The sequence below is a fragment of the Hyperolius riggenbachi genome, chromosome 2 (genome assembly GCF_040937935.1).
Source record: "Hyperolius riggenbachi isolate aHypRig1 chromosome 2, aHypRig1.pri, whole genome shotgun sequence".
In the NCBI taxonomy this organism is placed as follows: Eukaryota; Metazoa; Chordata; class Amphibia; order Anura; family Hyperoliidae; genus Hyperolius; species Hyperolius riggenbachi.
In genome coordinates, this window is record NC_090647.1 from 304201040 (window position 1) to 304217297 (window position 16258).

At 42.5% G+C, this 16258-nt stretch overlaps 1 protein-coding gene across 2 annotated transcripts in view; it reads right to left on the reverse strand.

The window, feature by feature from the left end:
- Positions 1-2677: 2677 nt before the first annotated feature.
- GNL2 (G protein nucleolar 2) overlaps positions 2678-16258 on the reverse strand; it is a 67775-nt gene continuing 54194 nt past the window's right edge. For both annotated transcript variants that reach the window (XM_068269045.1, XM_068269043.1), the window contains 5 exons: positions 12483-12590; positions 10461-10894; positions 5311-5390; positions 3952-4040; positions 2678-2871 (listed from right to left, as the gene is read on the reverse strand). In XM_068269045.1, coding sequence (XP_068125146.1) covers positions 2722-2871; positions 3952-4040; positions 5311-5390; positions 10461-10894; positions 12483-12590 — 861 coding nt within the window. In that variant the 3' untranslated portion in view covers positions 2678-2721. The remainder of the gene's footprint in view (positions 2872-3951; positions 4041-5310; positions 5391-10460; positions 10895-12482; positions 12591-16258) is intronic.

Below are 16258 nucleotides of genomic sequence, written 5' to 3' on the forward strand. Positions count from 1 at the left end.
GAGGTGATCGGACGTCGGATCTGCGGGCGATCTATTGGTGTGGGTGGGTGATTGCCCGCAAGGGGCAGGTTAGGGGCTGATTGATGGGTGGCAGTGACAGCGGGTGATGGGTGGCAGTGACAGGGGGTGATTGATGGGTGGCAGTGACAGGGGGTGATTGATAGGTGATTGACAGGTAATCAGTGGGTTATTACAGGGGAGAACAGATGTAAATATTGCACTGGCGAATTGATAAGGGGGGGTCTGAGGGCAATCTGAGTGTGTAGGCGGGTGATTGGGTGCCCGCAAGGGGCAGATTAGGGTCTGATCTGATGGGTAACAGTGACAGGTGGTGATAGGGGGTGATTGATGGGTAATTAGTGGGTGTTTAGAGGAGAGAATAGATGTAAACACTGCGCTTGGGTGGTAATCTGATGTCGGATCTGCGGGCGATCTATTGGTGTGGGTGGGTGATCAGATTGCCCGCAAGGGGCTGATTGATGGGTGGCAGTGACAGGGGGTGATTGACCGGTAATTGACAGGTGATCAGGGGGGATAGATGCATACAGTACATGGGGGGGGGGGGGGGGTCTGGGGAGAATCTGAGGGGTGGGGGGGTGATCAGGAGGGAGCAGGGGGCAGGGGGGGATAAAAAAAAAAATAGCGTTGACAGATAGTGACAGGGAGTGATTGATGGGTGATTAGGGGGGTGATTGGATGCAAACAGGGGTCTGGGGGGTGGGCAGGGGGGGTCTGATGGGTGCTGTGGACGATCTGGGGCAGGGGGGGAGGGAAATCAGTGTGCTTGGTGCAGACTGGGGTGGCTGCAGCCTGCCCTGGTGGTCCCTCGGACACTGGGACCACCAGGGCAGGAGGCAGCCTGTATAATACACTTTGTAAACATTACAAAGTGTATTATACACTTTGTATGCGACGATCGTCGGGTTAACATCCCGCCGGCACTTCCGTATGGCCGGCGGGATGTTGCGGCGGGTGAGCGGTGGCAGGCGCCGGCGGAGGATCGCGTCACGGATGACGCGATCGCTCCGCCCATGCCCCTACAAGGACCGCCGCCATTTGTCTATACAGCGGTCCTTGCGGGGTCCACTTCCCGGACGCCATTTGTCAATACGGCGGTCGGGAAGTGGTTAATATAGCTATCCGGAAAGATGCCTCTGTTCTTTTGATAAATAAGCCCAGCTATATGAGACACCCAGCTCATAAGCTAGTTGAGCACATCTCTGCCACATCATATTTAACATCTAAATGGAAAGACTCCAAATTGAAGTTGGATCATGTTATAGCATGGGTCCATCACATAATTCATAAAAGTATTGAATCAGGATTATACCATTTATTGGCTAACTTAAACATGAATGAGAAATAGGCTTCGCTAATAATAAGCCTTCATTGGACTTAGTTCCTACGTATCAGGATAATAATTAATAAACGGATTATAGCAGTAATAGAGGATCGGCGTGGTTCAGTGTACCAAAACCTGGTCCCCATGGATCTCCTATGCAGATATCTCTAGTCTCTCATACATGCTATTCTATTGCTTAATTACCAGACATTTATAAGCTTATCACAATTGTCAGAAATGTTGGTAATGTCACCATCTAATCTTATGTACTAGATCGTTTTTTTCCTCTCTGGATAAACCCATGGTGCACCTCTGTGTACTTGATATGTTGGGTTATGCCATTACCTGCTACAAATTTGTTTTGGCCCCTTGTGTGGTGAAAGAATACATGCTTCCATTCCTTGTATTTTTTAAAAGTCAAAACTTTTTTTAGCTTCAAAACTTTTGAAACTAAAAGTAAACCAAATGTTTGATGTTTGTATGCAGTCAGAGAAAATATGGTAATGCTATTTAAAGCGGATCCGAGATGAAAAACTAACTATAAAAAAAGTAACTAGTCTATAGCTTATCTAAAGTTTAGATAGTTTACACAGCAAATCTAGCTGTAAAAATCTTCAATAGAATATGATTATTTCTTCCTGTGATACAATGACAGCAGCCATGTTGTTTGTAAACATTACAAACAGGCAAGCTTATCTGCATCTTCTGCAAAAAAACAAACAAAAAAAAAATCCCCCTCCTCCCCTCTGCCTCTGAAATCTCTGGCTAGTAATACCTCCCCCTCCTCCTGCCCAGACTGAGCTCCAATGAGCCCTTGCTACTGTCAAGGCTCTCTGAAAAACTGTGGGCGAGGCTTGTTTAGTTTATAGGGAATTAGAGTATTAAAACGAAAACAAAAAAGTATTTGGCTTGAGGAATGCCCTATAAACAATAGAAAAGGAACACAATTATGCAATGAGTAAAACTTTATCTCAGATCCACTTTAAGAAACTCTAATCTGCAGCTATATTTTACTGCGATTCCCTCTTCTGCAAAATGAAAGAATCAAACAATTTCCATCAAGCCATACTTGATACAGAAGTGTAAGTATATGTTCTGGAGGAGACAAGAAGATTATCCATTGACATTTCCAAATAAATAAAAAAAGACTATGCAAACCAAAACAAAACCAGGCCTTGTGGTGTGCGCCAGTGGCGGGCCCACTTTAATGCACATGCAGAGATGGAGGTTTTGTATTGGTTGCATAGTCTAGTAGTGTACCAAAGTCTCTCCTCTTTATCACACGTTGGCCACACCAAATATATATTGATAAGCTCTGTAAATAAAAAAATGACATTGCACTGTAAAACTATTCTATTTATTAATAACAGTGACAGTAATCAATGTTTTTGCTTTGCTTTCTTCTGTCGGATGCTTTGAGACTGAGGGTCCACTTTCTTTTTGTTGCGATTCTTGTTCTTGACATTGTGTGTGTCGTAGTACCGTACGCCTATTTTCTTTGATTGTTGTTGCCTTTCTAGCCTTCTCCTCTGTAGGAAAAAGAAAACAACGATTTAGAAATCCTTGGAAATTAAAAATGTAACATACATACATACATACATACATACATACATGTAATGTTTGCCATACGGGTTAAACATGAATCTCCACATTAACTGAAAATTTCTACAAATAAGTATCTGTGCACCACAAGTCTTCACATAATTTAATGCTATTAAATTCATTTCCAACGTGCATTCAGTTTCCAAAACAAAAACTGAAATGGCACTTGAAACATGGAGAGCCTAGAAACATCCTCCTGTATGAGGAAACAGCTGCACAGAGCAGCAACTTGTTACTAGTTTGCTATATCAAGACTAATCCACTGAGTGACTGCAATCTAAAGGCTCATACCCACTAAGCGATTTTCCCAAACGATTTTGTGCATTCGCTTTTAGCAACCGTCATCCAATCGTTCCTTGTTCTGATCGCCATTGACCCCCGTGCTAATAACTACGATCGTTCAACGCCAGTCGTTTTTTCCCATGATACACAATTAGGGCAGATGAATCAGAGAAATATCATTCATCGCCGCATATACCGATCCATCTTCCCCAGTCTTTGTGGTGGGTTCTCCGCTTTAAATACCCTGTTTCACAGCCTGTGTTTTACATATTTGTTTTATATGCTTTCACATAAGAAAGCTTAAAAAAATTGCCAGTCTTAACGGAAGGAGAGCAGCACCTGCAACACTATTAGCATCACAGGCATTACTGGGGTTACAGGCGCATTGCTATGGCACATTACCATAGCAATGCACGCATTTGTAACAAGCGCTGCTCCCCTTGCATTAGTAGCAGTAATTTACCAGACATTCATACATAACACCCCATCTCACTTCATGTACGCATTTAGATAGATAAATTATTTACAAGCGCAGTAGGCAGAAGTAGGTTTGACAGATCCTGGGTCACAGTCCTGATTTGTCATTTTTCTATTGTTAACCTAATCTGCAGCAATGCATGCAATCAAAAAGCTAAACTTTAACCACAAAGCTGCATCAAATGTGAATTCAGACTCTTGCTATATATACACCTCATTATTTCTAGTGACAACAAGAATAGAAATACCTCTTTAGAAGTAAGCTTTTTCTGTGGCTTCTCGTCCTCCTCAGGTTCATCATCAAACCTTTTCCTCTTCTGCCCAGGTTTACTCTTTCCTGTGAATGATTGTACATTAGTGTAAAGGCACTACAGATTTGTCAAATTAGAACTGATGGATGAATTAAATGGAGCCACAGTGAAAACAATATGGGTCAGATTTATTTCTTTAAAAAAAAATAAAAAATGCCAGCTCCCTGACTGTTGTACTGAATATTTGGCTTCAGTAGATTGTGATTCACACCAGGAACAAGCATGCAGCCAGCCGAGTCATACTTCATGCTTGTTCTGGGTTTGCGATTCAGAAAGCATTAGTGACAAGAGACAGGTGAAAAGAAATAAAGACAACAGCCTCCATCTCATTCTACAGGTTTCTTTTAAAACGATCACTAAATTCTAGGAATTGGTATGTTTTTGGTGCACAACGTTTAGATCGCTTTAAAAGAAGAATCTTCTTTGAGGGTGGGATAGTTTAAATAAAACCTGAAGTTATGGGCATATAAAGAGTGCTATAGCCATATTCTATTTAAAACATTTCATCTCATTGTCTGGCTACCGAATCCATATGTGCTTTTCAAAATCATTGCTACAAAGTTATTCTAATTCCACTTGCTGCTTGCTTAGTGCAAGTTACAAGTACATAAAACTTTACTAAAGCCAAATGATCAAAATTTACATTTTTTTTTTTAATTGAAGATAGCATCATGCTACATGCACAGGACTGGCTGCATTAGTTAGTTTACCCATACGGATTACTCCACATTGGTAGTTATAAGTAGCAGTAAGTTGCCTAAAGCCAAGTACATGCATCAAATCTCAATCGGCAAATTCTACCACTTCCATGTAATAAGAGGTCCAACAGATTTAGAGTACTACATGGAAGTGGAAAAAATGGCCACTCAAGACTGCATGTGTGTACTAAGCTTAAAGGTGCCTATTAACAATAAAATTTTATCGTACACAACGACCTCCCCAGAAGAAAGCAATCAGAAAGCTTTGATCAGGCCATAAATGGAAAACAAACTAACCAATCTAATCAATTCAGACAGCACTGATGAGAAAAACAGTTCAATAACCCGATAGATGGATCTGATCATTTGTTGTTGACTGGCACCAAAGTATCCAATGGGAAGGTCAAGTGGAGGGTAAAATTGTATCGTTACTGAGCACCTTAAATCTGGACAGTATTTGTGTTTCGGTGTAGGAAGGGTTAATTGGAGTAAGTGCTGTTTGATGGGGCCATGCTCTAAACATCTTCTTTAATACATTTTATTTGAGTAACTTCCGAAATTAGAAAGGACCTTCCTACCCATCTAGTCAAAACATTACCTTCATTTTGTGGCTGTTCTTTATCTGCGCTCCTTTTTGCTGGCTTTGCAAATATATGTTCACTTAGCTCTTTGGGGATCCTAGAAGAAACAATAAGATCTTATTTTCACAGAAAATACATATCAACATGCCAATGCTACAGTTATTAAATACTACCTTAGATGGAGAATATAAGCTTTTCATACAGTATGTGAACATTTAAGATAGACAGCAATTTGGCAAATGGCATTTTCTTTTTTTTTTTAAGACTGACAGAGGGGTGCGTGTGTATGCATGTATGTGCGTTTTGAGTGGCAGCACTTCATGATCCATAACATAGTATTTGACACTTTCCGCCACATCCAAAAAAAAAAACCAACAAAAAATACACAAGTTCATTATTATCGACGGACATAGTAACGCTGTTACCTATGCAATCCAGCAGTGTTTTTGAATCTCCCTGCAGGTAGATTTAGATATTCTTTCACTTGTAATTTTTGACTTTCCATTATTAGTGGCAAAGTTTTACAACTCTAGCCCTCTGCAACAGTTCGGGCAGTTCTGTACAGATGTGTCACTAGCCTACAGTCTAGCAATGCATTCTGCTGCTAAAGAAAAAATGTGGTCAGCAAGGAAACTTAGCAATAATGTTCTTTTGGTTCTATTAGGTTCTATCAAAGATCAGCAATCTCAATCAAACAGTTTTAGACAACCACTTAATAGGAAAAGGTGTAATGAATTTATAAGATAAGTTGTAAAAAGACGCAAAATCTACCATCCACCTTTAAAAAAAAAAAAAAGGAACTGCCGTCTTGCTGTAATGCTCTTTTGACTGTGGCAGCATGTCTAACAACAAGCATTCAGCTAATAGAGTCATGGCACCTGACATGAACACTTCCTCCAAGGCTCATTTGGTGTTTAAAGCCTTGACTGGCACAGCAGCTAGACAAGTAGCATTATTTAGAATACAGACAGCACCATACTACATTGCACTTACTTCATAGTTCCTTAACCTCCTTAGCGGTAACCCCGTGTGTGACACGGGGTAAGCCGCCGGAGGGTGCCGCTCAGGCCCTGCTGGGCCGATTTACTTAATTTTTTTTTTGCTGGACGCAGCTAGCACTTTGCTAGCTGCGCCAGCACCCCGATCGCCGCCGCCGCGCGCCCGATCGACGCTATCCGGTGCGGCGCGCGGCCCCCCCCCCCCCAGACCCCGAGCGCTGCCTGGCCAATCAGTGCCAGGCAGCGCCGAGGGGTGGATCGGGTCTCCCAATGACGTCCCGACGTCGCTGACGTCGGTGACGTCATTCCGCCCCGTCGCCATGGCGACGGGGGAAGCCCTCCAGGAAATCCCGTTCTTTGAACGGGATTTCCTGATCGCCTATCGCCGGAGGCGATCGGCGGGGCTGGGGGGATGCCGCTGAGCAGCGGCTATCATGTAGCGAGCCCTCGGCTCGCTACATGATTTAAAAAAAAAATAATTTAAAAACAACTGCTGCGCTGCCCCCTGGCGGTATTTTTCATACCGCCAAGGGGGTTAAAGTGGACCCAAATTAAAAATACAAGATTTCAGAAATAAAATCTATTTTCTAAATTATAATAATAAATAGCAGCCTTTTTTCAGCTGCACGATGACAAATATAAAATATTTTACATTTATTGGTGGAACCCCTCCCTTCCTTTCATATTGCCGGGACAGAATCCGGCAAACTGGTGGAGTAGGCAGTGTCCAGCAAATAGGAATTGCTAATGGCTGTCACATGTATAACCCTAGTTGAGATAAGAGAAGGGTGAAAAGAATGCACTGAAATGCTCATAGGCTTGAAGGAGTGTTTATTTATCTTTGTAGGTGTCAGAGTGGTGCAACTAAATATTTTGAATAAAAAAAATTGTTTGGTTTGGGTCCGCTTTAACCCTTAACCTTCTGAGCGTTACGGCGCTCAGGAGGTTTTGTTACTTTTTGCCCGATCATTAAATATTTGTGCCAAATGACTGTAAACACTCTAGCTAGCACTAGGCTAGCTAGAAGAAGTGTCCGGCACCCACCGACCCCGCCGCTCCCCCATTTATACATTACCCAGCCTGGATCCAGCGATCGGCGCAGCCTCCCCGGACAGCTCCGGTCTTCACTATGGGGAGGATTGCACATGACGTCACCCGATCCTCCCCATAGAAAGACCAGAACTGTGCCAGGAGGCTGCATGAGCGCTGGATCCGGGGGGGGGGGGGGGGGGGGTAATGTATAAACAGGGGGATCGCAGGGGAGCGGCGGGTGCCCAACACTTACTAGCTAGCCTAGTGCTAGCTAGAGGGTGTACAGTCATTTGGCACAAATATTTAATTATGGGGGACTCCTGGGGCCACAAAGCGGTATGCCCAACACAGTGTCAGGCATACAGCTAAGGAGGTTAAAGACCAGAGACCGCTGGTACCAGAAACTGGCACACATCTACCTAGTGGCTACCGCTGTTCACGCCACACCCCATCACCTCAGCCCACCCACTCTGAATCTGTCAGGAGCAGATTTCACTGGCTCCTGACCCTGTGAGATTGGCTCACATTGATGACCGGGTCAGAAGCCATTGAAAGCAGTCGGCGGGAGCGAGAAGAGCGCGTAGCGGCGGTGAGTTAAATTTACGCCCTGGCATGAATAACAGCCTCCAAACACGACGTAGATTTTAAACACCACTGTCCGAAAGCGATAAAAATATATTTCTTCTGCTTTTCTCGCTTTTTCTTAATTTACTTTGCACTAAATGGCTCATAGGTTTCTTTTTTTTGTATTATTAAACTGGTACCACTGTCTGTTAAAACTTTTCATTTTAGCGTGTTTTACAAAGGCCAATAAAGCAATAATTCATTAGCTAATATCTCAAAGCAGACCCAGTGACTCCTGCCCCAATGCTCCACAACATATGGTGCAGATTTTATCCTCTTACACAACAAGTGCTAACAATCAAATGTTGCCTATTCATTTGAAAACTGGAAAAGCATCAAGCAAAAAAACAAGCATTGAATCATCAGGTTTAATAAATTGAGCAGCCTTGAAATCCCTGAAGATTGTTTTATGCCTCAGTAGGCGTCCTCAGATTCCTAACATCTAGTCACCTTAAGCCAATACGCCTGCATCCTGGCACTCGACAGTCACCAGGGAGTGCTAAGGCATTAACTGCAGTATCATGGACCAGAAGGCAGTTCTATTCGACCAGCATCAACCTCACTAGATTCCAGAGCCTGGGCAGCTGCTGCTTTATACAGCAGCCAAGATCATAATGGGTGTGAAAAGGTAAGCTAAACAATCCAAAACCTGAGGCTCAAATCAATAGAACTGATCTGACATGCAAGCCTTGCAGCTGTTCATTTGTGTACATTATTCTAGCCTACGCATTCTTATCACATTAAAATTGACTCCTTATAAATGTAATTTACAAAAAAAAAAAAACTGAAGAGAAGGTATTGCTCAGATATAACCTTATTCTTCAAAGAAATGTCTTCACTCTGTATTGCCAAGCAGGGATTTACCATAAGGCAATGTAGGCACGTGCCTACAGGTGCCTGATGATGTAAAGGCGGCTCACTCCCCTCTCCCCTAGTGCCTCCCTGTCTCCTTCCCTGTGCAAAGTCCCAAGTGGAGCTTAAATCAAAAGTTACTCACCCACCTCTCAGCATTCCAATGATGAGATTTCCCATCAGTCAGGGACACTACTAGCTACTTAATACTGAGGGTACCTTTTTTCTACCCAATACTAAAAGACACTAGCTACCTATGACGAGCAAGGGAAGTAAAAGGAAATTGACAGCTGGGGCATCCAGCACACTTGTGCAGTTCAGTGGGTGTTTGTAGGTTCTTGGAGGGTGAAGTCTAGGGTGCCAGGCCATCTGTGCCTATAAGCTCCAGTGATGTAAATCCAGGCCTGTTGCCAAGTCAAAGTTTGCATCCAATTGGCCATTATAAAGCAAGACAAGCTATTTTTCCCAAGATGATATGAAAAAAAATCTTAAGGGCTTGTTCAGACTATACACGCTGCCGTGCGCATTTTGGCAGCATGCATAGTGTGCGACACACAAGAACAGTAGAAGGGCATAGACAGGCCTTCCCTACCAAGCCCATCATATGTGGTGCGCAGCAGTGCGATGCGCTATCATACTGCTGCATGGATTTTGGGAATCGCAGCGCATAGTAGCGCAGCTGGCGAGCAATCGTACGCATTGTGTTCCGATCACACAGCCATCTGCGCTGAATGATGTGAACGAGGCCTAACGCAAACCTGAAGCAAAAATAAACTTATGAGATAATGAATTGTGTAGTAAAGCTTAGATTAGGACATAAGTAGCAAAGAAAAGCATATCCTATTGTTTTCCAGTACAAAATCACCTTGGGTGATTACAGTCCTGTTATGTGAAGCACTGAAACAGCCAAGAAACAGCTTGAGAAAGAGGTTTTACTGTAGGAAAGTTCAAAGGGTCATTATTTCTGCTTTGTTCTATAGCTTAAAATACAGAGGCCCATATGCAATGCACTTTTTCTCCTCAGTTTACTCCTAGGTGATATTTTCAAACTTGTCAAAATTCCCTTTAAGCCACCAGCAAGCAAAACAATACTCAAAATAACTTGATAGTACATTTTCACCAATTTTTGGGCAACTCAGATAACTCAGATGAGTGAATTGCATATGGCCCAGACGCACGTTTTAAAACAAACTATGACATTCTGATGCAATGTTATAAAATAAGCTATATAACTGAAAATAAAAATAACCTGAGACTCTTTTCTTTGTTACTTATCCTATTCATTATCTGTACTACACATACAATTCATTATATAAGTTTTGTTTGTTTTAGGTTTGCTTTAAGAGTATGTAAGTAGGGTACTGAAAAGTTATCCTGGAATATCATAGGATTATTGTGGCTACATACACACTGGTGGTATCAGTAGGGTCAACATATATAGGGCTTTTGAATTCATCACATGAGTTTGGCATTCCAGCTTTTCTTTTGAATGGCAAAACGGATGTGAGTTGATGTGAAACAAATTTCAACAACGCTAAACAAATGTCAAAAGCCTGTATACCCTAGTCACAAGTGGATGATTTCTGGTGACATTACAGGTTCACTTTAACTGTCTATACAAACATGAAGTATGGTTATTGTTTAGTGAAATGTTATTTTACCTTAAGGCAGAGAATCGTTTGGCTTTGGCTTTATCTAGGAATTTCTTGCACTTTGCTATTCTGTCATCCAAATCTTTCAATAGCATTTTTGAACTTTCTTTCTTAGCAATTTGTGAATCTGCGGGTTCTGTACTGTTTTCAGTACTGACGGCCTCTACAGTGTGATCTTCCTCTTCCTCCTCTGCCGATAATCCTTCCTCATCCAGTGAATCTAGTTCAGAAATATCTGACATTTCATCCAGTTCTATAGGTACCAAATCCTCCTGTAAAAACTCAGGTGCCACATTGATTTTGCCAAAATGTTGCTTCATTTTGGACAGAATTTCTTTTATTTCTTTCTTCTCTGTGAGTGCATCTTCTGCATTTGTAACTTCATTTTCACTGTCTGATTTCTCCTCATCCTCAACCCTTGCAGTCAAAGCGGTTTGTAGAACCTATAGAAAACATGAATATAAATGCAGAATTCAGTCTTATTGAATTCTTACCTTACTTGCATTATTCACTGAATGCGATAGAAGTAAAATATTCATAATAATGAGTGGAACAGAAGGTGGTAACACTGGTAACTGTGGGATACTGGGTGTTTTACTATACATGACTAAAAACCCCATATCCCCCTAAAATAGCAGTCTTTAAAACACACAGTGTTACACAGCTTTAGCTAAATTGTAAAAAATACTCAACTAAGCCTGCTTGCTAGCTCCCATGTCGTTTCTCCTCTCCCCCTCCCTTCTGATGACTCATGCTGTCTTTTTTTCTGAGTCTGGAGACCTGACAGCACAAGTCATCAGAAGATTTGGGAGGGGGTAAAGAGTGATCATGTGGGATTCAGCAACTCAACTAAATTGGTGAAGTTTTAATGCAACTGTACAGGCAGAAGAAATTATTTTCCAGATAGAAAACAGCAACTATGCTTTTGTTAAATATATCTGTTTCAGAATGAGTAATTAGGTGCTTTGTAAAAGAAATCTAAAGTTAACCTAAAAACAAAAAACAAAACAGTTTAACTTACCTGGGGCTTGCCTACAGCAAGCAGAGGCGACCAGGGAACGTGTGCAGTACCCAAAAATTGCTTTTGTGCATAGCACTCCTGGCAGAGGGAGCATGATCAGGGTGCGCACGGCTCTGGGCTGCGTATTCGCTGTAGCTGCTGCCAACTAGCAAGCTTTGCGGTAGTCACCGCTGCTGGCCAGAGGGACTCGGAAGGATGTTATGGGCACAGGATAACTCCAGGGGGCTGCAAGATGCCCAAGGTAAGTTAAACTGATTTTTTATAGGTTGACTTAAGTAGCCCTTTAAGAAAATGCATAATTTTATACTATTATCACCATGAGGCGCTTTATTTAATCTGTAGCGACTGTCTGGATTTGTGGAAGAATCCTTATCTGTTACTAATCCTACTGACTGGGTTTTTGCTTGACATATACCATAATTCATCCAGGTAAGAATGTATCCACTGTGCCTGCTTATCGTTTTGAATTCATTCACAGTTGGAATGCGTTGTACAAGGGACAGGTAAACAGAAAAAAACATTAGCGGTTGCATTTATTCACCGCTATTACTTTAATATGCAACATGCATATTAAAATTCTAGGGCAGGGGTTACACTTGAGTCCACCCAAAAAAAGGGAAGCATTTTTCCCAGACGCATATACAAAGTTGGCCAACAGCTAGCTGAGAGCAGCTCACTGTTGGCAATATGAAATCACACACGAGTTGGAAAAAAAAGCAGCACTAGCCGTAATTTTTTTCCTGAACCGGGAAAGGACACATTGCTCCCACTGCACTCAGATTGTGCATTGGGAAGCATAATGTGCGTTTTCGCATTGGGGAAAAGGCATGCGATTGTTGGCCAATGTGACCCCTGTCTAAAAGCAAATTTCTGTAATGAGTCAATCCAGTTTTAGCTGGTACATAAATGCAGGCTAGGAATGAACCGTACCTCCACTTTTTTTTTTATTTTTATAACTATTGTGGAGTGTCTGTATAACATCAGCAATATCATTAATACAGTTCTTATACCTCTGGGGGTGGTTCAGCATTGGGTGGTTTTACAAAGAATGGTATTCTTCCCCTCTGCCAGTCATTGAGTACCATCTTTGACACGGTTTGTCTATCTGGTTCTCCACCCTGCAATGAGAAAAAGTATTTATCTACTAACCGCACATACAGCAATCACGCAACAAGAAAATTGACAGTTGAAAAAGGAAGTAGACATGCTTCAGATGCCCAGGAAATCTTCCTCGACATCTTATGAAAGCAAAGGCTACTTGTGATTGGCCAGGACAGTCAAGGAGTGATTCCTATCAGAACAAAGGTGCTTCTCTCTCTACATGCACCCACATCCTACAGTATTACAGCAGGCTGTTACAGTGACCTGAAAAGATGCCCTGTTTTGTCACATTACAAACTGGAATTAAAATATTTTTAAATATTTAGCACCATTGGATTTTTACAACATGCCTACCACTTAGAAGGTGAAAGTAATTTTAACCACTTGAGGTCCCTGGGCTTAAACCCCCCTAGTGACCAGGCCAATTTTTACAAAATAGGCCACTGCAGCTTTAAGGCCTCGCTGCAGGGCCGTACAACTCAGCACACAAGCGACCCCCCCCCTTCCTTTTCTCCTGCAAATGCCCGCCCCAGGACTTGATGCCAATTGGCGTTAGGCAGTCCTGGGGCTGCCGCCGCGATCACGCCCTTTGGTGTGACGCGGTCGTCTAGGAGTTAATGACACACAGTCAATAGTTAAAGTGGATCCGAGATAAACTTTTGCTTGCATAATTGTGTTCCTTGCCTATTGTTTATAGGGCATTCCTCAAGCCAAATACTTTTTTGTTTTAATACTCTAATTCCCTATAAACTAAACAAGCCCCGCCCAGTTTTTCAGAGAGCCTTGGCAGTAGCAAGGGTTCATGGGAGCTCAGTCTGGGCAGGAGGAGGGGGAGGCATTTCTAACCAGGGATTTCAGAGGCAGAGGGGAGGAGGGAGGATTAGGTTTTTTTCAGTCCGAGTGCTGATGGTGCAGATAAGCCTGCCTCTGTGTAATTTTTACAAACAACATGGCTGCTGTCATTGTATCACAGGAAGAAATAACCATATTCTATTAAAGCTGTTTGCAGCTAGATTTGCTGTTTAAACTATCTAAACTTTACATAAGATATATAGGCAAGTTATTTGTTATAGTTAGTTTTTCATCTCGGATCCGCTTTAAAGATTAAAAATATAAACGTACAGAGGCATACACCCCTAAAAAGGCAAGATTTTGTAGTGTTCTGTCACTGCAATCACCAATGCAAATCTCTCTGAGATATCCTCCATTACAGATAGGTAAAATATACTACACGGGGCACATTTTACAATAGGCAGAACAGCACCTGGGGTTCCATTGCATTCGTCCCGATAGCACATTGTTACCAACGTACACCCGAACAAGCATGTCAGCCCTACATCTTGCGGCATGTCCGATCGATACATGCAACCATTTTCTGCCCAAGATTGGTCACATTGTCGATCAGGCATGCTCTTGGCGGCACATATACAATAATCAAATCAGATGGTTAATTGGACACCAAATCCCCTGATGTATATCCACTTTAAATGTTGCCTCTTTGGGAGTACTGCAGAGTCAAGGGCCTTTCAGAAAAGAGTCCATTTACATAGGCATCATTTACATATATGATAATGGATGGTATACAGGCGCTCTCCAGATATTCAAGTCACAGAGCAGAACACAGTGACTAGCTGCTAAAGGTTACCACATCCACTTTGGGTACCAGAGTCCGAGAAATCCTCAGCGCTAGGTTCAAAACAGTTTTCCAAATGCGATTTTCTCTGCAGTCACACAGTGCTCAAACAAAGGCACATCAATGGTGACCACCACCACCACAATAAAAACAAGGACCAACTCTCAGCAAGTTCATCAAAAAGAAGTTCATTCTCCACATCAAACTGTTAAAAACTGTGAAGACAGTACTTATATCACAGGCCCTTATGACAGCGTCTTTTATGATGTTGTAAGCATCTCATGTATGCATGTATAGTGCATACACACAAAAAATGCATGCAGAAATGTAGGCAGCTGCCCAGTCTCCAATTCCTGACCGGTTTTAGCATTTTGCCGTCATCAGGGGTGATGGAAGACTGAGCTATAGGTTTGCAATATAAAGGCATTGTCACTTACATGTACATTATTTAAGTACCATATATTCCGGCGTATAAGACAATAACAATATCAACAATAACAATATTTTTAGAGCACTTTTCTCCGTGGGGATTCAAAGCGCTGTGACCCTGCATTATGCAGTCTCAAAGGCATAGGAAAAAGGAGTTTTTAGCATTTTTTTAAAGCTGTCCAAAGAAAGAGCCTCTCGTTCCGATTGTGGAAGTGAGTTCCATAGAGTGGGGGCTGCATAGGAAAAGGCCCGAGCACCAAATGTTAAGTGTACCCTGGGAATAACCAGCTTCATCTTGTTGGCAGAGTGGAGGGTGCATGGAGGGGCATAAATTTCCAATAGATCCGCTATATATTTGGCTCCCATGTGGTTTAGAGCATTGAATGTCAGCAGACAGATCTTAAAATTGACTTGGTGTATAAGACAACCTCCCAACTTTTCCAGTTAAAATAGTTTGGGATATACTCGCCATATAAGACTATCCCTCTTCCAATGTACACCAAATAAAATTTTTTAAAAAAAAATCATATACTGGTGCTATGGATGAATAGATACTGGTGCTGTACTGTATGTGGTACCCAGTATATAGGCGATTTGTTGGATTGGTCAGCTCTCCTTCTCCCTAAGTGGATTGGTCAGCTCTCTTTGTCTATCTGCTTATCAGAGCGGTATGGAAGAATAGATCGCGCTGTGCCCATAAAACACGCCTCTTTCACCCTTCTGGCCCGCCCTTGTATCCCATTTGCCTCCTTCTCTGCCTCTCAGATCTCGCACATGTGCGCCTGCGCTGCTTCACTACAGTCCTCAGCAGCGAGATCTGAGTTGGTAACGGGATAGAGCGTATCACCCGACATCAATGACACCCGGCATATAAGACAGCCACTGACTTTTCAGAAGATTTTCAAGGGTTAAAAAGTAGTCTTACACGCCAGAATATACAGTATTTATATAGCGCCGACATATTACGCAGCACTGTAGAGTATATTGTCTTGCCACTAACTTTACCCCAGAGGGGCTCCCAATCTAGTCCCTACCATAGTCATATGTCTATGTATGTCCATGTGTCTATGTATGCATGAATCATAGTCTAGGGCCAATTTTTAGGGGATAGCAAATTAACTTACCTGTATGTTTTTGGGATGTGGGAGGAAATCCGCACAGACACAGGGAGAGAATTCAAACTCCTTGCAGATGTTGACCTGGCTAGGATTCGAACCGGGACCCAGTGCTGCAAGGCAAGAGCGCTAACCACTACGCCACCGTGCTGCCCCTATTGAATAATATTAGTAGCCATAATGGCTTTCGCTCGCCACTAGGCGGCATAGGAGCAAGGGAATTGGATGAGCTAGACCAGAGGTGCCCATTCTTTTTCAGCTTGCGGACTACTTTAAAAAAAATAGCAAGTCAAAATGATATGCTTGTATACAATTTTAGGAGCACAATTGTATTACACAATGGAAAATGTAGTGCCGTCGGGATCTATCATGAAGTCTTTTGTGATCTACCGGTAGATCGCGATCTACTAAATGGGCACCCCTGAGCTAGACCATGTGGGCGCACGCAGGGTTGGTATTTAGTGCCTGCTGTGAGACTCAGAGTACCACCACCATTGGCAGGGGAGAG